Raw genomic sequence first — 27,356 nt, 5'->3', positions numbered from 1 at the left:
TGAATTTGAATTTAAAATGATTTAGAATAAACCAAGTAGGGAATGAAGCCAAAGGCTTCTCCCAGTGGAAGGACTCACAATGAGACAGTGGGAATTAAGAAACAGCCTCCTGAGTGGGAGGAACTACAGGATCTGGTATTGCTGATACAATTAATAGATGATGAGGAAGGAGGTCCCCAAATAAAGCAGGTATGAGCTACACCACAAAGGATGTGAACTCTGTTTCAGCAGTTGCGGGCTTGGGCACTATAGGGCTATTACCTGGAAGAGACCAGCCGCCTGCAGTGGGTCGTGCTGACACCTGCATGGGGGGAGAATCCGAGAGGCCGAGACAAGTGGGAGATTGAGGGTGGCTGAAGGAGGAGTCTGTCCTAGTGCTGGACTGCATTACCCTCTCCGTGGCTGCTCCAATAACTAAGCACTTTGAGCTAAGATGGAAAGGCCAAGAAATACCCCCAAATAGCTCAAAGAAACAGTGTGTTGCTAGCATCCACAATATAGATCAGAAGCTAGGAGCCTGTGTTTATTGCCTGTCCTCAGCCAGTGGGGTCCCTGAGCTGTTAGTGATTTCATGTGCATGGAATAGAGCGGACTGGGAAGTTCCGTCAGAGTTAAGGGAACTCAATGAAGAGAAGGTAGAAACGACCTTTTCTATCCATCCCCCACCCCCAGCCTCCAACCCCCAGCATGGTGCCCGCATATGGGAGGTGCTGAGTGGACGTTGAGGATTTGGCTTATATCAGCATTTGGAAGCCATCTGTACTGTCAGCACTGTCACTGAGTACTTTAGGTGGGCCTCGAACATTTCTCTTGATTAGTGCTTTCGCAGTGACCAGCTGTGTTATGCAAACCAGTTTCTAAACTTGGAAATTTGGTTATTTTGTAAATGTATTTAGTAGCATGAAATAATGAGGAAGGAGTTATATTACTTTGCTAATTTTGTGAACGATTCTGTATCACTTGGCTAATTTTCCATCATAATTTTCCTGCTAAGTACAACAGGTCTTGCTTGGGAGCAGCCCTACTCATGATAACCTATGGAAACACCCAGTGCCTGTCAAGGAACAGGAGAGGAGAAATTATGTTATTTTTAGCAGAGGATGACATGGTCTAAGTTTTAGAAGAATCACTCTGGCTGCCAGGTGGAGAATTGACTGAAAGTCAAGGTTTTGGAATCGGGAAGAGCTTTGGGAGGCAGTTGCAGTAATCCAGGTTAGCGATGATGGTGGTTTGACTGGGCTGCTATTAGTGGAGAGGGAAGAGATGGCGGGAATCCAGACGTACTTCACAAATAGGTGACAGGGATTTGCTGGTGGGTTGGTTAAAGATGTAAGAGAAAAGAGGCAAGGGTGTCTCCTGGGTTTTAGACCTGAGCAGCTAGAAGGGGAAGTGCACTTTCTGGAGACACAGGACTGAGAGTGGAATAGGGTTGAGACTGGGAACTTGGGTTGGGTGGGGAAAGAAGATTAGGAGTTCAGTTTAATGCAGGTATCAAGGGAGAAGTCTCAACAAGACAGATCTACTTGGGAATCCTCAGCATTTAGATGATATTGAAGGTCAGCAGGCTGAGAGAGACTTCTTGTGACACCTGAATTATTTACTCATTACATTTTAGGGCATGATTATCTTTATGAAGCCATTTTATTAGAAAATTGAAAGTGTCATGTCCTTGATCATGTCTTTTCAAAGATACATAGTCTTTCTTGAAAAGCAAGTCAAGGTTAACCAACATGTACATGATAAATATCGTCTTGCCTCTGAAGAGCATAAGCAAAGCAGTTTAGGAAGAAAAGCTATTGACAGGCAAATGACTAACAAAGCAAGGGAAAGAGACCCTTTGCAGTACTGGCATCACTTGGTCTCCTGGCTAGAAATTAGCAACATTAAATATCAGAGTTTTATTTTTTAATGACATGAAGAGAGATGGACTGTAGATTAAAGAGGAAGTCTGACTTTGAGAATTATTTTTGTTAGTTCCTGAGAGACATAGTATGAATTGATAAGTTGAAGATTTTCCTTGCAGATGTTGGAGTTGCAGAGATGATGTGGTCTAAGTTCTCTCCTGAGGTCACCATTCAGGGCATGGAGTACAAAATGCCTATCTCTCTCTCATTAGTATTCTAGTGGGTGGATTCCAAGAACAGAGTTTAGGGAAGAAAAACAATATCCTTCACCATTACCGATTTTAAACATCATAGAAAGCACAATACCCTAAAACTTCTCCTTTCTGATTCAGAAGGTGTGATGCTGTCTGACACCGTCCTTTCTTATTGAGCTGTTGTCCCAGGAGAAGCAGATGTCATATCTCTATGAGCAGAGTGTAACTTGGCCCCATTGCTTGGCCTGGTTTTATCGGATGCTCTTTAGAACTTGAATGGAAGTAAATGCCAAATCTTCAAGGGGGGAACCCAGAGGGCTTGCCAAAGTTCTCTGCATGGACTGTGCTCCAAGTGCATCTCCTAGGGTCAGTGCTGCCTCTTATGCATTTCCCTCGGCTTCCCATAGCAGCTGTGGACATCCTGTTGTGAAGGCTGCTGAGAGAAGCCTTCTGTTGGGTAGAAACAGTGTGCAGACTTCTGGTTTCCAGTGCTTAGTAGGAATTTGCATCCAATCAATCACAGAGGTTAGAAATGGAGGAAATAAGCATTTGGTCAGGGACCTTCTCTTGACATGACCTGCCCTGTCCAGTGAGTATAGCGGTGGCAGTGGCACGCGTGCTGGTCGCCAGCCATACCTGTCACTGTGTCAGCAATCCTGTCCTCACCTAACCTGATGGGGCACATACTGTCTTATCCTAGTTTCACAGTTGGAGGAAACTCACCAAAGCAAGGGTCATACCTTACTTGAGGGCACATGGTTTGTAGGTAGCAGACATGGGTTTGGAGCCCCCCACTCCCAACCCTGTGCAGATGTACAGGTCATTCTTCTTGCCACCGCTGTGGCAGCTGTTCCCCTCCTGAGGAGCACTGATGACCACTGGGACATCCATCAGCCAGACGGGGATTTGGACCCTCTTAGGTAGGGCTCTCAAGCTTCCTGCCTTGTCTGGGCCAAGCCTTCCTCCTCTGCAGAGGACAGATGACAATACCTGCTGTGGAGAGATGCTGAGAGGAGTCACCATCATATGTTTGTGGCTTAGTCCAGAGAGTGGTACCCAGTCTGTGGTAGATGTTTAATAAACACGTACTGAGTGGGTGATTATAATTTGCTAAGCACATGCTGTAGCCTCCTCTGGGAGAAACCCGGGTGGGGACAGAGCAGAGATGCTTGTGAAGAGGGAAAGGGGACATGTTCAGTTCTAAGTGTTCCTCGTGCTGTCATGATACAGAATGGTGCTAAGTAAAGCATGTCCCCACTGATGGCTTCAGGGCTTTCTCAGCTTACAGTTTTGATATTACTTAGCATAAATAATCAAATGCATATTTTACAGACACAGCATTTGGCATGCCCTTAACGTGGTATTGGGCTTTCCAGGCTTGCTTTAGACAGCTCTGTGTTCTGTTGGACACTCCACTGGGTCAGTAGCCCACTTGGTGTATTTCAACTGGGGAATCAGGGAGAATGTGCTCTGCAGGACATCTGGAAGAAAGAATTTTGGTCTGAATTTGGAAAAAATTAGAGACAGCCTGAATGCCCACTGATAACTGTTTGCTTCCATAAACGACAGTACTTCCCACTGTGAATCTCAGGCATTATGTTGTTGTAAGGAATTTCTCTAGTATTGTGTTGTTGAATGAAAAAGCAAGTCACGGAGGAACATGTATAAGGTGAGTCCGAATTTGTGGAAACTAAACAAATCAAAGTTTAACGGTAATGGATAAAAACACTGTGTGAGGGGTGCTCGGGTAGATCAGTGGGCTAAGCATCTCTCTGTGGCTCAGGTCATGATCCCGGGGTCTTGGGATTGAGCCCCATGTTGGGCTCCCTGCTCAGCGGGGAGTCTGCATCTCCCTCTCTGCATCCTCCCAGTTGTGCTCTCTCTGTTTCTCTCAAATAAATAAATATTAAAACAAAACAAAACAAAACAAAACACCACACTGTTTTAGAGGGAGAAGGAGAGCAAGGGAGGGAGAGAAAGAAAACAGGTGAACAAACTGTTCATTGCAGGGAGTGGGATTGAAAGAAGGCGGCCGGAGAAGAGGAGATGTTCCTTTTTTTTTTTTTTTTTCCCAAAGAATTTATTTATCTATTTGACAGAGAGAAATCACAAGTAGGCAGAGAGGCAGGCAGAGAGAGGAGGGAAGCAGGCTCCCCACTGAGCAGAGAGCCCAACGCGGGGCTCGATCCCAGGACCCTGAGATCATGACCTGAGCCGAAGGCAGAGGCTTAACCCACTGAGCCACCCAGGCGCCCCGAGTAGCTGTTCCTTTCTTACTTTAGATGTTTTTGTGTTAATATTTCTTAAAGCAAGCATACATTAGCTGATATTCTAAAGATTGATTTAAAAAAAGGAAAAAAAGGTAAACGTATTCATCCAGTGTTGTGTTGTTTTTGTTTTGTACAGTCCTTTCTGACAGATAGGAATGGTTTGAGAATCTTACTCCCTGTGCAGTCAGTAAATGAAAAAGCTTAGATTTTAAGGAAACTGATGACAGATGGGGGGAAATTAGCTTACTGAGTAGATTTGGGTGCATTTATGGAAATGATGGGATCCTTTGTGGATGACACAAAATGTTTAAACTGACAGATTCACAAAGTGTATTAGCCTAACTAGCCTGTTGGGAGATACTAACCTGTACTGCAAGGGAGTTTTTATTCAGTTTACATTCGAGAACTGTATGAAATGTACGCACTACTTCTTTCCTTTCTTGAGCTACTCAAAAGAGAAACAGGATTGATGTTTTCACTTATTTTTCATTCGTATCTGCCCTCTTCTTCATGTAGGTATAGGTCCTTTGAGAGCAGATATATTTATAACGTTTTATATCTCCATGGCTCACCTCACCTATATACAACATGGCTAATAACTAACAAGTAATTTTCTGAACAAACAGCATGAGTTTGCTGAAGTTCATGCTTTAAAAGCTCATGATACTCATTCTGGCAGTTTGCTGATTTTTTTTTTTTAAGATTTTTATATATTTATTTGACAGAGATCACAAGTAGGCAGAAAGGCAGGCAGAGAGAGAGAGAGGAGGAAGCAGGCTCCCTGCCAAGCAGAGAGCCCAATGCGGGGCTCGATCCCAGGACCCTGGGATCATGACCTGAACCGAAGGCAGAGGCTTTAACCCACTGAGCCACCCAGACGCCCCTTTGCTGATTCATTTTTATGCCCAGATCTAGAGGGCTAATTTCTGAACCAAAACAACTGAGAAATCGTATGATGGCTTTGGGCATCACCTTTTGTCTAACAGGTGCACACTGGTGTTTGTCTCCCGATATGGGCAGGACATGGTAATGAGTCCATCTCCCAGCCTCACTTGGCTTCCAGCTGAGGTCTAGTTGGTGAAATTGAGCCTTTGAAATTCAGCTCAGAGTCCATCCAGCCCCAGCTCTGGGCTGTCTGCTCCACAGCCTGTGCAGACCCGGTATGTGATTCTGTATTCTCAGCTTCTCCTTCTACTGGCCTCTCCAGGGAGAGAGGTTGTCTTGAGGGAAGGTGTGAAGGCTAGCTAGTTCAGACCCAACTTAGTAACTATACCAGCCTGCCATTTCTATTCTTCTTTGTTATGATTGCAGTGAGCACATAGACCTCTTTGCTTTGAAATTTCCAAACTTCATCAGGGACTCGGACTCTCCATTCAACATCTCTCTCCATTCATGGGTCTTGACCCCAGTAAGATCCCAGCGAGGCCCTAGGATTGTATGCCATTCTCTGACATGCCTTTTTCTTCCTCCTGGAAGAGCTCTTCCCCTTCCAATGGTGGGAATGCCTTCTGTATCTTCATGGTCTTTATCTTAGAGCAGTGACTCTGAGTCCTCCAGGTTCTAATTCTTGATATTAAAGGATAGCCTTAGGAGTTTAGAAAACATTATCCCAGCAAAGCCAAACTCTGTCTCGTGAAACCCTTAATTTTCACAGCTATTGACTGGGAAATGAGCAATCTTGTTTGAGAAATAGAGGAGCATGTCTCCTTTGTTTTGTTGTCTCTTGGAAGCCACACAGCTGCCCCAGTGGGTGGAGGGCTTCAGAGCATAGGAGGTTACTGGGAATGAGAAATACAGATGATACTACGTAAACATACTCTCCAGCCAGAGAGCTAAGTGTGAACCTATAAATCCAAGAGACGTCCACCTCCTCCTGATGTTAAAACTTAGTCATGACAGTATTTGAAGGTGTGGAAGAAGAAAGTGGGGCTGTAGGGAGAACTACGTGCTTTTTGATTGTAGGAGCCAATTCTAAATCCTTAAAAACTACACGATTTTATAGGCCCTCGAGTCTTTAGGACTTAAATCTGGAGATAACATTTGTCTAAAGGCAGGCCCTTGTGATTGGCAGCTGCCGCCCCCTTTCCCTTATGTTTTACCTCCCTGCCCTGTTGCCCAGCTTTTGTTCATTTATTACATTTCATTTAAAAATTTTACTTGTAGGGTACAAGTGCCTCTTTGGCATATAGAAGGCAAAACCCATTTCAGCCTAGTTTCTGAACCCTATGATCTTACATAGACGGCGCTTGGGTTTGGGATACTAAAATTTGATCATTTAAGACAAAGACTTCAATAAATGACATCAACTCCTTTTCAAAAACAAATGCAGGGGCGCCTGGGTGGCTCAGTGGGTTAAGACTCTGCCTTCAGCTCAGGTCATGATCTCAGGGTCCTGGGATCGAGCCCCGCATCAGGCTGTCTGCTCAGCGGGGAGCCTGCTTCCCCCTCTCTCTTTGCCTACCTCTCTGTCTACTTGTAATCTTTCTCTCTGCCAAATAAATAAAAAAATCTTAAAAAAAAATGCAAATTCAGAAATTTGTTTCTCAAGGCCACTAGGTGCAAGCTGCAGACTAAATGAAGGGCATCAGGGATTCAAACTGAGATGGTTTTCGGTTCCGTTGTTGTTGTTGTAACAAACAAATGAAAGGACTACCACGTCTAGGGAATTGTATGAAGCTGCACTTGTTCTCCTTGGGAGTTTGGGATTGATGCACATGACGTCTCCATCTAGCAGGACCCCACTAGTCTTTGGGAAACTGACAGAATGATCTGTTATTTCTACACGAACTGAAAAAGTTTCTTAAGGCAGAGAAAGGGAAATAACAGCTTGATGGAGGGATGGGTGGGTACCTTTTCACTTCTCTGTTTTGATGAGATCTTGGTTAATACGTCCTACTTGCCTATTGCGTTTTGTCAGAATTGGAGCAGCTGGTGGGGAGGAGATAACTTGAGAAGCACTGAGGACCTTTTTATATCTGTCACCCAGCTTCAGACCCAGTGTAGGAAAGTTTTTCCCTGTAATGTTTGGTATTTTTAACTGTAGCTCAATTGTAAATTGGAATTTCCTGGCATAGTGTAGATTAGTTCTACATTTATCTCCTAGGGAAACAAAAAACGACCTTCTTGGATACCCCTGCTTTTAAGAACTCAGAGGAAAATGCAGAATTTTGTTAAATTGTATTCTCTAGTAGACAGATCTGCTACTCCAGATTCACTGAAAGGTTTAAAAAAGACACAAACCCGTAGTACACAGAAAGACCTTGAAACTTAGTAACTGAAAATACTTTCAAGAAGTGTCTTAATCTTTTACTGAAACTTCACCCAGCTCTAAGAGCTAGAGTTAGGGGAGATGACAAGGACATTAATTTATATTTACTTGTTTACATTTTTGTGTTTAGATTTACAAGTTAATAAGTTCAAAATTTTTGAGCTCATTATTTTGGAGTCTTGATAACCTATAGTTACTTTTCAATTCATTCATTTTTATTTAGAAATAAATACATTATTCATTTATATAAGTTGCATTTTTTAAATTTAAGAATTCACTCTATTTACCTATGTTTATTAACGTATAGTAAATCGTCAGTGCTTTATAAGGGTTAACCAACATACAGCTGTCACCAGAGGCTAAAACAAGATACTTTTTTTTTTAAGTTTTATTTATTTATTTGTCAGAGAGAGAGAGAGAGAGAGCATACAAGCAGTCTGAGTGGCAAGCAGAGGCAGAGAGAGAAGCAGGCCCCCTCTGAGCAAGGAGCCTGATTCGGGACTCGATCCCAGGACCCTGGGATCATGATGTGAGCTGAAGGCAGCAGCTTAACCAACTGAGCCACCCAGGAGTCCCTAAAACAAGATACTTTTAATTATAGTCACTAATAAAAGAAGAAATAGTGATATCTTCTCACGTGTACTTTTTATGGACTTGTAACTGATTCTAGTATTGCTTAGGAATTTGAGGTGCTAATTCTTCTGATTTTGTTAAATGGAATTACTTTAAATTCCCACACACCAAGGGAAGAACACATTCCACGGTCATTTTAATTTTGTATGTTGAGGTTATTTTGGGCAGTTTGACATTATCTTCCAAAAAAATAAATTTTCTATGTTGCTTAAAATTTTTTCCTCAAATCTTATTATATTTGGGCACTTGTTATTTCACCATGCATTGGCTGGAATATTAAAGGCAGTTACTTTGTACGCAAGCCTGAAGGGCATTCACATTGTCAGATTTAGTTCATGACCAGACTTGAGTCACCTCCAGTGATACTCAGAAAAATAAAAACAAATGCAAAATTATCATTCAGACCAAGGAGTTGCAATAGATGGCTTGCTCCTAATTAACATTGTGAAATAAATGACTGGTTTTGGCTCTAACACCAGACCTGTTGTCTGTTTTTGAAGATATTTTGGAAAACTTAGCTAGTTTATTTGGTGAGTTTCACTGTATAAGGGGAAAGAATAAATATTTACAAAGATTTTTAACCCCGGCCAAGCACAGTGATTTCTAAACATTCTTTAAAAAAGAGAGAGAGAGAAAGAGAGAGAGAGAGAGATGTATTTATGTGAGAGGGATGTGGATGGGGGGGCATGTTGGGTAGTTTAAAAAAGTTTCTTTTAAATAGTGCAACAATTTGCTAACAAAGAATTCAGATTTCAATTTTTATAGACAACATCTGGGATCAATAGCCAACATTCACAGTAAGAAGAAAGGCTTGGGAAACAGTTCCTTCGTTAGCTGATAAAATTGGAAGAAGGCACTATCCCCAGAGAAACTTGGTGCCCTCTCAAAACCCTGAGGAAGGATTTAAAAGTTCATTTATAATTGATAAGTGCTGAATTGGTAATGCTCATTTTTATCCTGGTTCCCTGATTTGGCCATTATAGTTTCATGAGTTTTTCCTTAACTTGTCATTAAAATCTCAAAGATAAACTGGCAGCATTTCTTTTTAATATCTTTTAATTTTAAAAATAGTAATTGAGGGGGAACAGAAAGGGTTCATAGAGAATTTATAAAGTGGAAATAATAAGGTTAGATGAATTTCTTGGATAAAATGAGCCACACGAATACCGGGTTGGCAAGTACTCTATAATAGAATGCTGTGATCATGCCTATAAAGCTCTTCTGGCCATACCACTTTGCAAATCTAAAGGGTGTCCGGGCTGGTCACCCATCAGATCCTTGCCTACGCCGGTATGCATTCTCTCAGCTCCCACTGGTCAGGTAGCTGTTGTGTCTGCACTGGGTATTGGGGTGGGAGTGGATTGAGAGAGAGAGGTGTTCTTAACGTGAGTACGTGATGAGTATAATGTCAGGGAAGTGATAAAAGGAAGAAGATCAAGATGTATTCATAATTATGCAGTTTGTGCTGGGGGCACTGAGCGATGCGGGTGGATCACCAGGTCGTGGCAGGGTGAGGTGTGGTGGTCCTCTCTAGGAGACCAGGATGAGAAACATGCTATTAGGAAGGAGCTCGCTTATGCCCATTGTCTCTCCACATTGGCCGGTACCTCTCCACCTCCCCCAAAGTGTATCTGCTCTGCAAAATCTCTCCCATCCCCTAATGTTCATGGCATGTGAAATTATTTAAGCTGCTTAATCCATTAAGTAGAATTTTTTTCTGGTCTCTCGAGAATCTACTTATTGGTTCTAAAGAACCAAGTTTATAAATTTTATAAAATATAAGTCACCTGTAAGTTAGAGATTCGCGATAGTTTGTAGTCACGGTCTTTTTAAAAAATATTTATTTATTTGAGAGAGAAAATGAGAAGAGAGAGAGAGAGAGAGCATCTGAGAGAGAAGAAGGTCAGAGAGAAAAGCAGACTCCCTGTTGAGCAGGGAGCCTGAGGATGGACTCGATCCTGGGACTCCAGGATCATGACCTGAGCTGAAGGCAATTGCTTAACCAACTGAGCCACCCAGACATCCCATTATCTTATTTTAAGTGAGATTTTAATAATCAGTTCTAATATAGCATGTGACAGAATTAATAAATAATGGTAGCCATTGTAAACATCAGTAAAGCCTAAGATCTTTGCTAAAAAGAAGCCTTCTGGCACAAAATTATTAGGGAGGTGTGTTAATCTTCTCCAGAGAAATGGAACCAATAGGATTCTGTATGATTTCTGATTTGTTATATATTACATATATGTAAAACATATTAATATATGGCTTATTCTAAGGAATTGACTCATGTGATTATGGAGGCAGAGAAGTCCCACAATGCAGTCTGAGAACTGGAGGTCCTCGCTGAGGGCAGGAGAAGCCTGATGTTCCAGCTTGGCAGTCAGACAGACAGATGGAATTTGTCATTCTACCTTTGTTCTTTTCAGACCCTCAGTGGGTTGGATGATGCCCACCCACCCACACTGAGAAGGGCAGTATGTTTTACTGAATCCACAATTCAAATGCTAATCTCTTCCAGAAACACCCTTACAGACGCACCCAGAAATAATGTTTAATCAGGGTACCTGGAGTCCAAGTCAAGTTGGCCATTAGCTATCATAGAAGGCTTGATTCCTTCCATGAAATAAAAGTTTTGGAAATTTTATCATGATTCCCTTCTTAGGCACCTGTAAGTACAATAGCGACCTAAAAGTTTAATTCAGACCTGCAGATGGCTTTAGTTACTGACAGGACCCATCCAATTTTCCTTAAGAATGTTGGGTTGAAATAATTAAAAAGCTGTTTTTGAACACACAGACACACATACACACATATTTTCATTGGTTAGGGAAATAGTACCGGAAGAGGTCATGTGGTATACTGAAAACTAAGCAAAAATACTAATTTTTTTCACTTTCTGAAACAAGTGAAGGCTAACGTTTTATTTTGTTTGATATAGGTAGGTCATCTCAAGGATGCCTGTGGTAGCAGTGATATTAATTTTATGCCTTGTGCTTAAAAAAATCAAGACTAAACTCAGGATATTGTGTCCACTTCAAAAAGGATCCATTGTAGGTTTTGACTGCAATTAAGATAATTCATCTGTGTCTGAATAACCCTATGAAAAAACATCAGAGTTAAATGGCTAAGGTTGTAGGCAAGAATCATCAATAGATGCTATAAAATATGATGAAAAACTGTGTATCTGCAGAGTTTCAAAGATACCTGCTAATTACAGAGGAAAAACTAGTAACTCTAAGTGGTAAAACTGCCTTAACCAAGTGATCAAGGTTAACATCCCCAGCAAGGTTACACATTGCCAATGTATTTTTCCTGATGAGGTACACTGAGCAGGGCTCATCATCACTTCCATGTAATTCTTGCCAAATTTGTGGATCCTACATTTAATCATGAGGAAATATCAGACAAACCTAAATTTAGAGACATTGTGAAAAATAACTGGGGGGTATTCTTAAAAGCATCAAGGTCATGAAACACAAAGACTGAGATACTATTTTATGGGAGGAGATTAATGGAATATAACAACAAAATGTAATGTGGAATCCTGGATTGGATCCTTAACCAGAAAAAAGAACATTATTTGGACAGTTGGTGAAATTAGTGTATGATCTGATCTGTAGTTAATAGTATTATATCAACATTACCTTCCTGGTTTTGGCAAGTGTGCTATATTTATTTAAGATCTTAATATTTGATGAAGGCAGGTTAAGGATGTATCAATTTTTAAAATTTTCTTACTATAAATCTGAGATTATTTCACAATTAAATGTTAACCAATGGATTTCATTTTTTTTTCACATAAGAATAAATAGAACTGTAAGTGTGTCAGTTTTGTGTGCATTTAAAACTCACTGGGGAAGGGTGTCTGGCTGGCTCAGTCTTTGGAGCATGTGACTCTTAGAATTGTGAGTTCGAGCCCCATGTTGGGAGCAGAGATTCCTTAAAAATAAAAATCTTTAAAAAAAAAAAAGTTACTGTGTTTTGTAGGAACCAAAAGATACTAGAAATATTCTTTCTCATGATATGAACTTAATGAAACAAGTGCTAAGTGTTACCTTCACCATCGTATTTCTAGTGCCTACCATGGAGCTGGCATACAGAAGAAGGTGGCTGGCCACTGGCTGAATAAATGAGGAAATAACACACTTTGGGGATTTCATTACATTGTATATTCAATACATTTTTTTGAGTCCCCACTGAGTGTCATACATTGTCCTAGGCCTTGGAAATAGAAAGGAGCTGAAACACCAGAGGCGATGAGTTTAACGGAGAGAGGTACATGGTGTAATCCTTCCTTGAAGAAGATGCTTGAGTTTGTTTTTTGTTGTTGTTGTTGTTGTTTGTTTTTTTAAGAACATCTGGTGGGGAAAGGCGATAGGTAGCCAGAATCTCAGATAGAGGGAAAGGCATTGGCTTAGGCAGATAAGAGGTTCATTGTGACTGTTGCACATGGTTTATAAAGGACAAGTGTATAGAAGGGGTTTTTGAAAAAACTTGGGACTTTGTTTTATTTTTCCATTGAACTGTTCCCTGGCCCCTCATTTTCTAAAGAAATTGTTGGTGACTGGTTTTCAGTGGCCAAAACCAGTCCGAAGTAGTGTTTGTTCAAAATTGGAAACTGGCTTAATTATCAGAGAAGGTGGGGTAATAAATAAGAATGTAGAGTTTGAATCTCTGCAGATGGGAGTCATGCAAGTTGCATGACTGCTTGAGAAGTCAACATTGGGAATGGAAGTCAAACTTCAAATTGGAAAAAGAAAAGCCTGTGGAGGAAAAATTAGAAATTCTTGTGCTTCGCTCTGTGGGGGAGATGAATGACCAGAGATGAGACAGGACTGAGTATTAGTTTGGACAGAACGTTGGAAGAGTCTGTGCGAGAAGCTGGGTTCTCCCCACTTTGGGTTGGCCTGTGGGTCCAGAGGGCATAGATGCTGGGGCCCAGGTGCCCTTTAGTTCCCCTGCCTGTTTTGTGACTCTGGGTATTTAGGACTTGGAGAGATAAATCAGAGGGAAGAAGAGGCACAGAAAGACATAACAGATTATTTTTTTCTCTTCCCTTATACAAAAAAAAAAAAAAAAAAAAAAAATCTAAAAAACAAAAAAGTCAGGAAACTTAATCCTGTCTTTCAGAAATTCTCCTAAATAGCATAATTTTCATATTAACCACCTCACACAGGGGAAAAAACCCACATTATATATAGGTGTATATAATATGTGATATATATACACACGTATATATGTATATATTATATGCATTTATACATCCTATATATATCATCTATTTATGTATATACACCACATATTTGCTGGTAGATTTAATATGTTTCCTTGGAAAATGGCATTTTGCTTCATAGTGAATATTCTTCATTTGGATATTGGGGAAAGCACTGATTATTTCCTGTTACTTCATTCCACTCTGTGACACGAAGCCCATCTTGTTATTTTTCCTTCCTGATGCAGTTACCCCTCAGACAAGTGCTGTTGAGGCAGAGTGAATGTCTGGAGTGAAATTTCCTTCCTGTCCTATGTCTACATTTTAGGAAAATCCCTCTTTGCTCTCTTACTTTCCATACCAGTCTCTTAGCCAAAGATTTCCTGTTTTATCAGCCTTTTTATCTCCCTCGACTGGCTAAGCCTGAATCTTTCTAAGTTTAACTGGTTAATAATGATTTCCAAGAAGCTGTAATAACAGAATGAGTTTTTGACTTACTGTTGTGAATGTATTTTTGCCTAGGACAGACTCAGGTCCAGCCTCCAAGTTTCTGGTTATCAATGCTGATGAAAATATACTATCCCATATTTCCTTACATTTTTGTAGGCTTACAAATCCCATTTTCATACATTTTTGTGTCCTCGTGATATCTCTGTAGCAAGGTCAGGTAGGTGATGTCATCCCAGGATGGCAAATGGAAGGACCCAGGACCACATGGTTCATAAGCAGTGGAGCTACGCCCCAGGCCTCCAGCTCTCTTTAACTTCATTTCCCTTTGCTAAGTGCTGGGATGCTTTTGAGATAATTGTTTAAACTCTGTCTCTTCCCTCCTCTTGGCTGGCACTTAGCCAAAACCATAACCTTTTCTATCATCTTAAGTTGTTTTTTAAAAGTACTGATAGGCGGATGAATAATTAGTTCTGAGTTTTATTGTTTGACCTTCAGTTATACTTGTAGCCACTTAGGCAAATGCCTTTGCATTTGTAGCATTAAAACCAAGGTGAAGAATATGTCTGTGACTCCGGAGAATAAAACTGGTTTGTTTACTGCTACAGCGACAGTATCTTCAAATTTTAAGGTGGAGTAATTCCCTCCTGATATCACTGATTTATTTCCTTGGTTGTCTTTCTCCTCTTCCTTTTCACTGTCTCTCAAATGGGAATAGAAATACCTCCATTGGGTGCCTGGATGGCTCAGTCGGTTAAGCATCTGCCTTCAGCTTAGGTCATGATCTCAGGGTCCTTGGAGTCCTGCTTGGGATCCTTGCTTAGTGGGGAGCCTGGTTCTCCTCCTCCTTCTGCCTGCACCTCCCCCTGCTTGTGCTCTCTCTCTCTCTCTCTGTGTGTGTGTCAAATAAATAAATAAAAATCTAAAGAAAAGAAAAGAAACACCTACATCATAGAAGATTAGAAATAAAAAATTTTGCTAAAGAATTTAGCAAAACCCTTAACACATTGAAGTAATGCAATAAGATTCCTTTCCTTCTCCCTTGAAAATACATTTTGCAAAGAAGAAATTGTGAATGGGTAAAGCTGTAAAGCCGGTAGCAGGTTGGACTCCAGGAAGCCCACTCTGAGCCGCAGATTAGCTTGTGGGGTGTTTACCAAGGAGTGTTCTTGAAGTTCACACTCATGGAGGGGAGTGGAAGAGAGTGGAAGGAAGCAGGACAGGGCAGAGGGAGAAGTTGACCTGTGAGGCCAGCCCAGTGACAGCCTTGGTCCCTTGAGCTAGAGTGACCCTTCACAGTTGTACCGAGTTGGTAGCAGCAAGATCTCGTCTTCTCTCTCCCATTCGGTCTGTCACCAGATGCAGGCCACCCTGGGAGGAGGCCATGACCTTGAGCCAAGCAGCTTTCTTTAGCAGAGACAATTCCAGAAGGGGGCTGGCAGCCAAGGACGGCCTGCCCTAATGCTCTCAGCAGCTGGGAGAATAGGTCATGCATTTCTGAAGAAGGATGTTGGTGTTGCAGCAGCCACCACCAGACTTGACGTTTACCTCGAGTCCAAATGGGAGTGGTTCAAGCAGAAGGAAGTTCTGCAATCCCCGGGAGAACTATCCTCTTCACAGCCAAGGACACCAATCCATTTTCAGGTGATCTGTGGGAAGTGTCAGAAGCGAATGGATTTTACTCCGTGCGCTTTGGATTTCTAGTCACTCAAGTCAGAAGGGAGTCATGTGACATGTCTCACGTCTGACCACGGTGAGGCTGGCGTAGGAATGGAATCCTGCTTATAAGTCTACCCACACTTGTGCCTCTCGGGTGTGCCTGCAAGGTGTATGAGGCCTGGGGGCACGGGCCGGTTCCCGAACAGAGCCAGATCCCAAGCTCACAGCAAGTCTGAGGATGAGAAGGAGGAGCACAGCATTTCTTTCATTTTCTTAGCTCATTTTCAGCATCAAAGCAATATTCTGGAGCTACCCTTCCATCTCCACCCTCGCCGCATTTCTTTTCTCTTTTCTCCCTCCTCTCTCCTCCCTGCCTTCCCCTTTCCTTTTTATTTACTTACTTGAGAGAGAGAGTGGGGGAGGGGGCAGAGAAGAGGGAGAAGCAGACTCCCCTGCTGAGCGGGGATGCTGACGCCTGGCTCCATCCCAGGACCCTGGGATCATGACCTGAGCCAAAGGCAAATGCTTAAGTGACTGAGCCACCCAGGCATCCCCCTCCCACATTTCATCTGAATTTTTTCTCCAGTCTTTCTGGGCCATCTGCTCCCACAGTCCTGCTGTCATACTGATAGCCAGCCTGGAGTCCCTTGAGGTTAGGAATGACCGCTTGGCTCCTAACTTGTGAAAGGCAAAGAGAAAAAAGGACCTGGGGAAAGACAGTTCTGTCCTATACTAGTGATAGTACCAGTAGAAATCTCCAAGTGACTTCTGTCTTCTCAAGCCCTATTCCAGACAGCTGTAAAGAAAGAAGAGTCTTTGATTAGACTAGTATCTTGGTTTTCCCCACCATATTATATCTTTGCCTATAGGAGGATTTTGTACATGTGCAGAGGAGGTGACCCCTTATCTCCTTTCCCAGTTCACCATTTCATGAAATAAAGTCCCTGGAAAGAATTTCTCATTAATTTCCTTTCCCTTTTTAGGTTTCTCCCAGCTCTTATGGAGGTCCTTCAGAAATCCTACTTCCTTCTCCACTTTTCCATTTGTGCTGCCCCTCCTACCAATGACACTCAAAACTGATAAACCGAAATGTAGATACATCCGTGACAAGCCAGAGCTGAATGTACAATGTGAAGTGAATGTGGACACAGGCAAGAACCAGTTTTAAATATGCTGTGAGGAAGCGTTTCTTTAGCGTGCCTCCGTGGTCCACACCTGCTTCCTCATTGTCTTCCATTACTGCGGTGCCTCTGGATTTTACAACTGCTCCCATCAACATGCTCATTTGGTTTCTGGTGCAGTCATAGCACATTTTTTTGTGGCGAAAACCAGCAGTTTCATTTTTGTATTAAATAGATTCTGTGGGCTAGTCTCAGAATTTGAGAACAATAGCACCATGGTCTCTGTTGTAAATAGTCAGCTCCCGAGTGACCTTTCAGACCATGACCTGTTCATGAGTTGGAGATCCTATTATTAAAAAGATGAAGCCCAAACTCTCACTTTGAGAGATGATTTTCCTTCCTTTGTGTCACAAGGGACAAAGCATTTCCATTATTTTATTTTATTTTTTTACATTATGTTCCATTCATCTTAGATTGTCAGCCCACAAAGGGCAAGGGGCAGCCTTTGCCAGGCTTGAATTGTGGTGTGCAGAATCAAATAAATATTACTTTGACAATGATGATGAACTTGTTATTGTCTGTGTTGTAGAGCTACGTGATTGACTTAGAGTAGTTTTTTAAAATCATTTTTTCTATTTTTGCTTTTAAAAGTCCTAGAACTCTGTGATTGAGTTTCTCTGTAATGCTTAAAAGTTTTTTTTTTTAATTTTTTATTTTTTATAAACATATATTTTTATCCCCAGGGGTACAGGTCTGTGAATCACCAGGTTTACACACTTCACAGCACTCACCAAAGCACATACCCTCCCCAATGTCCATAATCCCACCCCCTTCTCCCAAACCCCCTCCCCCCAGCAATCCTCAGTTTGTTTTGTGAGATTAAGAGTCACTTATGGTTTGTCTCCCTCCCAATTCCATCTTGTTTCATTGATTCTTCTTCTACCCACTTAAGCCCCCATGTTGCATCACCACTTCCTCATATCAGGAAGATCATATGATAGTTGTCTTTCTCTGCTTGACTTATTTCGCTAAGCATGATACGCTCTAGTTCCATCCATGTTGTCACAAATGGCAAGATTTCATTTCTTTTGATGGCTGCATAGTATTCCATTGTGTATATATACCACATCTTCTTGATCCATTCATCTGTTGATGGACATCTAGGTTCTTTCCATAGTTTGGCTATTGTGGACATTGCTGCTATAAACATTCGGGTGCACATGCCCCTTTGGATCACTACGTTTGTATCTTTAGGGTAAATACCCAATATTGGGATTTCATCAAGATCAAAAGCTTTTGCACAGCAAAGGAAACAGTTAACAAAATCAAAAGACAACTGACAGAATGGGAGAAGATATTTGCAAACGACATATCAGATAAAGGACTAGTGTCCAGAATCTATAAAGAACTTAGCAAACTCAACACCCAAAGAACAAATAATCCAATCAAGAAATGGGCAGAGGACATGAACAGACATTTCTGCTTCAAAGTTTTAAAATGTGAATCTGTTGCTTGCATGAACAAACAGTATCACTGAAACTAAGGTATGAGTCCCTACTTCATAGAACGGTTGTGTTTTTTATCTTCTTCATAGAAAATATTTCCAAGTCTATATGAGGATGTTTCTCACAGCCGTTAAATTTCAGATAAATTGTCAATAGGTACTAAACAGATTATTAATATTTTATAAAGGAATAATAGGAGTGATTATATGCAGCAGTTTATGGTATGATTTTCAAGATGATTATGTTCTACATTTAACACTTTGATTTTACATAGATATTTTTAAAAGACCTGGTTATAACTTCAGTTTATATGTATGTTTGTTAATCCAAAATTTTTTTTTTTTATGTAATAGCATGTGGACAGTAATGAACCTAATACCATATGGTAGTTTGTATGTGCTATTTAAAATTATACTCTCAAGTCTCATGACTGAAACAATAGTATTGGACCTTTACATTTTCAGTTCTGTGAAGAGTTCATTCTCTGTGATCTTTTCTGTAGTTACTAAAGTTGTTCAGTTTATACGAAAACTAAAGGGAATCAAGGGATCAAGCCAGTGTGTGGTCATGTTCAGTAGACCCAGTATTACTGGGGGGGGATATGCCCCTGGAAAGTATACACTGAGGACTTTTGTATAAAGACATAGCTTCTTTAGAATAACAGGGGACAAAGTGGATTGTCACCTATTTGTTAAAAAGACTGGTTTCATGCAAAAATGCCTAAAGAAACTTAAAGGGATTTTGTTGGAAAGTTGTATCCACAATGGAATCTAAAAATAACACATAGTATATTTGGTGGAAATGCAAATTGAGGTTTTGTGAAAGCCTATGTTATCTTGTGAATCTTTGCTTTGCTAAACAAGTTTGCCTGATTTATGATACATCACACACGACCACTAATATAAATGGGCCCTTCCTTTTTTGAAATCTTTTGCTTCTTTGCTCAGAACGGCTGTTCCTGGGGCACCTGGGTGGCTCAGTGGGTTGGGCCGCTGCCTTCGGCTCAGGTCGTGATCTCAGGGTCCTGGGATCGAGTCCCGCATCGGGCTCACTGCTCAGCGGGGACCCTGTTTCCCTCTCTCTCTCTCTCTCTGCCTGCCTCTCTGTCTACTGTGATCTCTCTCTATCTCTCTCTCTCTCTCTCTCTGTCAAATAAATAAATAAATAAATCTTAAAAAAAAAAAAAAAAAAAAAGAACGGCCATTCCCTTTCAACTTTCTCTTTTATAACCTGAAGCGTAAATAATATAGTGATCATCCATCCATTGACAAGTTTACTTCTCTACAAGGTGGAGTTATTTGTATAACTTGAAGATTGAGAATGGCTTGCCATTTTAGAGGGTAAAGTTCAAAGTCATGCCTGAACCATATCTTGAAAAAGTGCCACTCTGTTATGTGATCTGCAATTTAATATCTACTTTTAGGTGTTGTCAGCTATAGGAGGTGATGCTAATATTCTGTGAATCTCCAAAACCTGGGTGCCATTTTTAAGTGGCTTTATTTATTCCATGTGTGTGTTCATTCTCTGTTCCTGTACTCAGATACTCGTATATACTGGGTCTTGAAAGTGGATTAGAAATAGTTCCTGTTCTCAGGGCACGTGGGTGGCTCAGTGGGTTAAAGCCTCTGCCTTCGGCTCAGGTCATGATCCCAGGGTCCTGGGATCAAGCCCTGTGATTTCTGTCTGTCAAATAAATAAATAAAATCTTAAAAAAAAAAAAAAGAAATAGTTCATGTTCTCAAGTAGACACAGATGAATAGAGTGGTGTAATATTATATGGTGCCTTACCTTATTTAAGTTGCGGTCAGAGTATTCTTGGAGCACAGATGAGAGAGTCATTGATTCCACTTGAAGCGAAGATGAGAAGAGGAAAAGGATGGCATCAGGAAACCAAAAGAGTTAATCTTGGAGCTAGAACTTAAACTAAGACTACTCGTAGTTCGCAGTGTATAAGCAGTGGGATTGGCAACCCCCAAAGGGAATAATATGTATAAAAGGCACTGAGGCCTGTAAGAAAGAGCTTGCTGTGATTTGGGGTATGACTGAGCAGAGGACACCTTGTCTGCCTCCTTTGTTTTATAGCACAGAATGCTGGATGACATGAAGAGGGCTAATAAAAGAATGTCTACAGAAGAAGTCTGGGGAGTGTGAGAGACACAGTTCAATAGAAGAGAGACTCCTGAAAGTGATATGTTTATGGTCACAGTGAGGGGATGGTGACTTCCCTAGAGTGGTTTCAGAGCAGAAGGAAGGCTGGATTGAGTGGGCTGAAGCATGCAGGGAGGAGGAGGAAATGAAGTCCATGAATGGTACTAACTCTTCAAGGAGGTGATGAGGACCAGGAGAGAAATGCAGCCTTGGGAGTTACAAGGACATTTATGAGTGGTCAGAGCTATAGAGAAAGCTGTGCTGGGAAGTCCATGCATTTAGATCTCGAAGAGGAGCAGTGTGGAACCACGAGGCTTGTGAGCGGTCAAGGTGACTTCATCAATACAGAAAGGCAGTTCTGGGTACAAGCTTGCTCTGAAGTCTTTTAAATTGTTATCAGTCTACTATCTGTTCAGTTCTAATCTCTTATAAGAAGAGGTCTCTGGAAGTTAATTGAGATAATCCATCAAGATACACAGACCCTGGATTATTTTTGAGCAAACATCATCTAGCCCATCAATATGAGGTCATATGGTATTTATGGTTATAGTTAGAGAGTGACATCACAAATTAGTGCTTATCTAAAATGTTCTAACTTGGTTACTCTACAGTTATTTTCATCCATCTCATGTACTGTATTTTGTCCTGTGTTTTGATCTCAACTGTTAATTTTGTTTTGAGATGATCAAAGGGCTTCAGACCTCTCTAAAAGCCCATTACTTATCGGCGTGTCCTGATTTTTGACAGATACATGCGTTTCTTCAAGCTTTTAAAATACATTCATAACAGTAGCACTAATTTATTTTGGGGATTGGGGTTGTATCTAAACCTCACTCTCTCAGACAGAATTATAAAATTCACTTTCAAAATTTTGATCTTTTAAAAATCAAAGCATTTATTATCTTTTTAAAATTTTTTTAATGTGAATTGAAAGTTGATTACTGTACGCTGTATTGATCCGGAGATGTCTTTTCTTTTTTTCATGTATTGAGGTGCATTTTTGTTATTTCTCCATACTTGTCTCCTTTTTGACTCAAACATTACTCTCCTGGGGAGAATCATTGTGCTTCATTCTTTCTGTAACTCGTCTAGGTACCCAGAGGTGACTAACCTACACACACTTCATCTGATATTAACATCCTAGTCCTGCCCCGCCCTGTGAAATGTTTCAGAAACTAGTCAGTCTTTAACCACTAGGTAAGGCTAGTGACATCCTACCCACACCTCTGGACACCCACGCCCTATTTCAGGAGTTAAGGCATATGGGAATTGTCATGGTGGCTGTGTGTTTAATCCTAGGAGAGGAGTCTAGTCATGACTAAATACAGTGTTACTATTGATTACTACAAGAAGATTGCTTTTATGCCACATACTTGGCTAAGCCCTGGGGCCATGTTAGCAAGTAAATAGATGCAGTCTCTTCTCTTTAGGAGCTTATAGTCTAGGAAAGAGAAATCTTCTTCAAGCAACATAATAGAAAGTCTAAACCAAGCTGAACAGCAAGTAGGATATGTATTCCTCATTTGTTAGTGAGCACATATGTACTGAGTAACAACTGTGGGCAGGCTGTCTGGATGAAGAGTGAATATAGCAGTAAGCAAGAATGACACAGATCTTGTGAGGAAATAATCTTGTCACATAGGTTATTGAGTGATACTCTTGATATTTTGTATTGTTTTAGTAAATTCCGTATCTTTAAAATTTATATTTGTAACACTTACTTCACCCAGAAGTTGGCAAAGTATGTAAACTTTAAGATTGACGCTCTTCAAAAATATATAAAATTTAAGTATGACAGCAGGTTTTAGCTCTCAAAGTGTACTTCCTCTTCACATCATTTTTCCTAGTCAGTGACATATAATAGTGAGCAGTATAATTGGCTATAACCTATATGATTATCTTCATATATTCTATAACATCTCTTACAGTTATTGCCAGTTTTCGAGGAACTGTACCCTATGGCCTGTCATTGGAAATTGGAGATACAGTTCAGATCCTGGAGAAGTGTGATGGTAAGTGGGCTAATGAGATTGCTTGAGGTTGTATGACCAACCTCCTCACCATTGGACTTTCCTTCTGTTGATTTCTAGGATTTTTCCAGTGGTCACAGTGAGCCATTTTTGACAAAGCTTATTTCTTGCATCTTCAGTGTTTGGCTTATGGAAGAGCATCATTTGCTGTCTTTAAGCTGATACATTTTCCCTGACATTATTTCCTTATATTCACTAGATCCCACCATAGAAAACATTTGAGGCTACTGTATTTGTGGGAGTTCATGACTCCTTGCCAAACTAGAAGACCTTTCTCAGAATCTCAAGGGTCTAGTAGGTCCCCCAGGACTGGAAGAAACAGAGGTCCAGAGCAGAAATGGCTTCTCCAAGTTTAGGTAATCAGATACCTTGGGGAGGACTTCTGCCAAGGCCAGCTCTACTTTAGTCCTGCTGTCTTCTTTCCTGCCACCCTGAAACTTGAACTAAAGTTGTTCAGTGCATTTGAAATGTTTGTGGAATATATTGCAAGAACTTTATGGTTATTAGTTTATGCAACATGTAACTGATTAAATCAAGATACTTAATATGTCGTCAAGTGTTTCCAATCGTATTCCATGAAACATCCTTAAGCTCTCCTACTCGCAAAGATCCCAGTCATTGAAATGAGTATTTTTTTTCTCGTTAATGAGATGACCACATTTTAAAGCCCTATAAGTATAACCAAAACTACACATTTTCCTCCTGAAATGTTATTCTTAATAGGAACTTATGATAACATTCTGTCATGTCAAGATTCATTAAACTGTGTTCCTCCAAACCGAACTGTCAGATTTACTTAAAAATCTTACATTAAATGGTGGTGATACATGAACATTTATTCTGTGTACTGTGAATGATATCTTTAAAGATATAATCAGGTCTTCCATGTTATTGTCAGATCCATTTTGTCTGTTTTTACTTTGTATACAGATAAATATAAAATCTGTTTTGAATAGGTGCATGAAAATGGACTCCATAGCTAATGGAAGCAGTTTTGTAACCTAAAAACCGTTGACAAAGACCTCTCTATGAGACTTTTGCAGTTCTCAAAAAGTTTTGGTTTCTGTTAAAATGATAAATAATCATATTTCTTGGATATTTTAAGGGATCTCCTTAATCCTGAGATAGATAGTTTCTGCTCAATTCATTTTGCTTTCTTCAAACTGATTTAAAAGCTGTTAGGCATGGCATTTTATAATATATCTTATAAGGAACAAAAAATGTTTAAATATTTGTATTGAATATTTATATAAATTTTTATATAAATTTTTATATAAGTTTTTAATATTAATACAAAGTTCAAATATTTATTTTTAAAAATTCAATTAATCAAGAAAGTCTAATACTACAAAATATTTGTTATATGGTAATTTATTACCAATAAACAAAATGGTTCTATGCTTGAAGAAACTATAAGTTGAAAATAATACATTTATAGGGGTATATATTTACCATAAATTTTCATATATATATATATATATATATATATATATATATATATGTATACACACACATACACCTTATACTTCTTTTAAACTATAAAAAGATAACATTCTTCTTTCAGGATAGTGCTATAAAATACTGATTTAGAGTTGCTTGGAGGTTGAGTCATAGGCATTTTATAGAATAAAAGTTAGGGTGAGCTCAGGTGCTAGGACATTTTGCTGATAAGAGTATCCATCACTTTTCTTTCTTTTTTAAATTAAATTAAATTAAATTTAATTTATTTATATGACAGAGAGAGATCACAAGTAGGCAGAAAGGCAGGCAGAGAGAGAGGAAGGGAAGCAGGTTCCCTACTGAGCAGAGAGCCTGATGTGGGGCTCGATCCCAGGACCCTGAGATCATGACCTGAGACAAGGCAGAGGCTTTAACCCGCTGAGCCACCCAGGTGCCCCCCCCATCACTTTTTTTGATGGATGATATCTGATTTCCATCTTCTTATGCTATCAGACTGATCCTAACCCTAGATGATGGACTCAAGGAAGTGCAAATTTACCCTATGACTGTTGGTTGAGCCCAACCTATACTTGTAGTTGGGCAAAGAGAAATTGGAAACATATTAAATCTTGTGCAGATTCTTGAAGTTCCCTGAGACAGATGCTCAGATAAATTATCTTGCCCAAAATAAAATAATCTGATAAGTAGCAAAGCCAGGATTTAAACCCAATACTCTGATTCCAAACCTTGTGCTTCCACTATGCATGTTTCTATTTTCCAAATAAATCTCCATTACAATTTTTTAAACAGTTTATTAATAGGATTCTTAAACTAGTAATCACTTCAGCCCAGTCCAGCTCCCATCTTGTTCATACACAGAATATTTATTTATAAGGTAAAATTCCATCAGTAAAGGACAGACTTATTTGTAGTCATTTCTTTTCTTTTAAAATATTACAATGGTTTATCAAAATAATGACCATGATTATTTCTCCACAGGGTGGTACAGAGGATTTGCCTTAAAAAACCCAAATGTCAAGGTAATAAAAAATACTACTCATAATCATAATTACGGGATTTTTAAAAAGTTGTTTTACTTCATGTTACAATTGCAATTACAGTTGGGAGTCTTAGTTGAAATGCCAAATGGCAATACAGATTTTCATAATTTGGGAAATTCCTTTGAACTCGGATTATCGTTAAGATGCTACTGAAATGATAATCCTACGTAGTCCTTGCAGTTTGTACTGAGAAGACCTTAATAAGCTCTTTGTATATAAACAAAATCTTTTTGAACTGTTTAAGAGAGAGTGAAATTAAAATTAAAGCAGGGGAAGTAGATATTCCAAAAGAAAAATTGAATAAAGGTATTTAATCTTGGAGTTTTCTGTGATATCATTTGCAAAAGAGTGGTGTGGAGAAACACGTGGATTTCAGCAGCTTAATAAGATTCCCTTTTGGGTTTGGGCATGTGAAACATGGAGAAACCTATTATAAAGCTCTCCCTGTTTTTACCATTCCAGACTGAAAACTCAGACTCATTATCCTTCATATGGTCATATACATCCTCAGGAATTACAGTAGGAAGTAGTATGATTTTTGTTTGACCTTTTATTTGTATGCTTTATGACCTTGACACACGTCCTTACTATTTATTATCTGTATTTGTCTCCTTTGTTCTAATCTCTCCAACTTTCATCCAAACTTCCCACATTCTGCAATATTCTCTTGCATGTCATGTTCATTTCTTTGTTTAATTCTGGCTTTATTAGGATTGTAGATAAGAAATTGTATCATTGCTTATTCTAGGGATATAATGTTAGTGATCTAAATTCTTCCGCCTGTCTTTCTGCTTAACCACACCTTTTTCTAGATCATCCAGCTATGTTTAATAACTATTTCATTTATTTTTGGTCATTCTAAAGGAGAGCCTGAAGGACAAAAGAATATAGAAATTTAATTTTTTAAAATACTTTAGCCCTCATTTAAAGTTATTTTTGGACATCTGCAAGGCACATGCAAATGTAGCTTCAGTACTTAATTATTCATTTGGAATAATTTTGAAAAAAAGTATTATTTCTGCCAGTCCTCTAACCTCAAGTTCTGACTCTTTCTTATTAATTATAATTACTCTGTTTGTTAATCCTACCATATTGGGTTAAATTTTGAAGGAAAAAAATACGTATTTTTTAACATATGTGTCTGTTTACTACTGTTGTATGTACAGAGTTTGCTTATTAAGTTTTATGTTATCCTTGGATCCGCAGAGGTGATAATGTATTCAAATGACATTTGCTTTCCTAAATATTTAATTGAATTTGTCATTTGATGATACATCAAAAATCATTCAGAGGATATTGTCATTTAATGGACAATAAAATTGATGCTAATTTTTTTTATGTTGTTTCTTTCAACTTTGCATTTAGAACAAAGGAACAATTTCCTTGTCCTATCTTTTCCCTACAGTAAAAAGCTTTAAGGTAGCATGCTGTCTTTTGTTTAATTTTTGTTCCATCGGTATGCAGCCTGGTGATTAATTGCTGCTGTGTTTCCATCAAAGGTCTTCCATAACACATAATATATGATTTGTCTCCCAATTCATAATGTTTTTTTTTTTTTTTAACGTGTATATTTTAAAATAGACATGAGTGTTTCAGGGAGAAGAAAAGGAACAACTATCAAAACAAACAAAAGCTAATACAATATTAAAAAAATGCAATATTTTAAAAATTCTTATTCTGTGTAACATGTCTTCTCTGCAGAATTCCTGAAAATTTAAAGATTTTCTGTTTTATAAAGAATATACTTTTGAGTGAGATTTAATTTTTTTAAATTATTTTAGAGAATCCCTGAGTTTGTAAACTGGTGAATAGTAGGAAATAAAAGGAATGAATCCAGTGCGGTAGAGATGTTGTTTTTCCCTGTTCCTGATACTCTTCAGGTTGTATGACTGTATTTTACACATTTGACTTGTGCAAACACTCCTGCGTTATCAGTCAGCTAGCGCTATAACCTCCTGTTTTCTCCCACAGGGTATCTTTCCTTCCAGCTACGTTCACTTGAAAAATGCCTGTGTGAAGAACAAAGGGTAAGAAATGAGTTTTATTAATAGTGAGAGGATTTTCACAGAACCATTGCTTAGTTGAGAATTTGAAAGGCTTAGTAATTGTCTTGACAAATGAACTACAGGAGATCATGCCATTGTCTTTGTGGTTTGATAAAGGTGGATTACACAAAGGCAGCTGGTAGAGAAAATGTAATACTCTCCATCTGGATGTGCTGGACTGGAGAAGAATCTAGGGCATCACAGGTCTCTCATTGTCCACAGATCATGGAATCAGCCTAATCTGAAGCAGAAGGAGTTGGTTCTTTTTGGTTTCCTGCTGTATGGAGAAGCATGGCAGCCAACTCATGGAGTGCTGAGTCATGTTTCAAACCCCAGGAATTTCCTAGATTCACCACTGATTATAAGCAGCCAAGTCTGACTGTTTTCTCCTAATTCAGGATCATACCGTATCCTTG

General features: G+C 39.6%; 1 protein-coding gene across 3 annotated transcripts in view; it reads left to right on the top strand.

Annotated features, from left to right (window-relative positions):
- DOCK4 (dedicator of cytokinesis 4) overlaps positions 1–27,356 on the top strand; it is a 437,391-nt gene that overhangs the window by 166,761 nt on the left and 243,274 nt on the right. For all 3 annotated transcript variants that reach the window (XM_004741945.3, XM_004741944.3, XM_004741943.3), the window contains exons 2-4: positions 22,293–22,376; positions 24,834–24,874; positions 26,867–26,922. In XM_004741945.3, the coding sequence (XP_004742002.2) occupies positions 22,293–22,376; positions 24,834–24,874; positions 26,867–26,922 (181 nt within the window). The remainder of the gene's footprint in view (positions 1–22,292; positions 22,377–24,833; positions 24,875–26,866; positions 26,923–27,356) is intronic.

Source organism: Mustela putorius, unplaced genomic scaffold (genome assembly GCF_011764305.1).
Source record: "Mustela putorius furo isolate JIRA1106 unplaced genomic scaffold, ASM1176430v1.1 tig00003845_pilon_pilon_pilon, whole genome shotgun sequence".
Lineage (NCBI taxonomy): Eukaryota > Metazoa > Chordata > Mammalia > Carnivora > Mustelidae > Mustela > Mustela putorius.
Note: the sequence above shows the minus strand (reverse complement) of the source record. Positions and strands in the feature narration are given on the sequence as shown.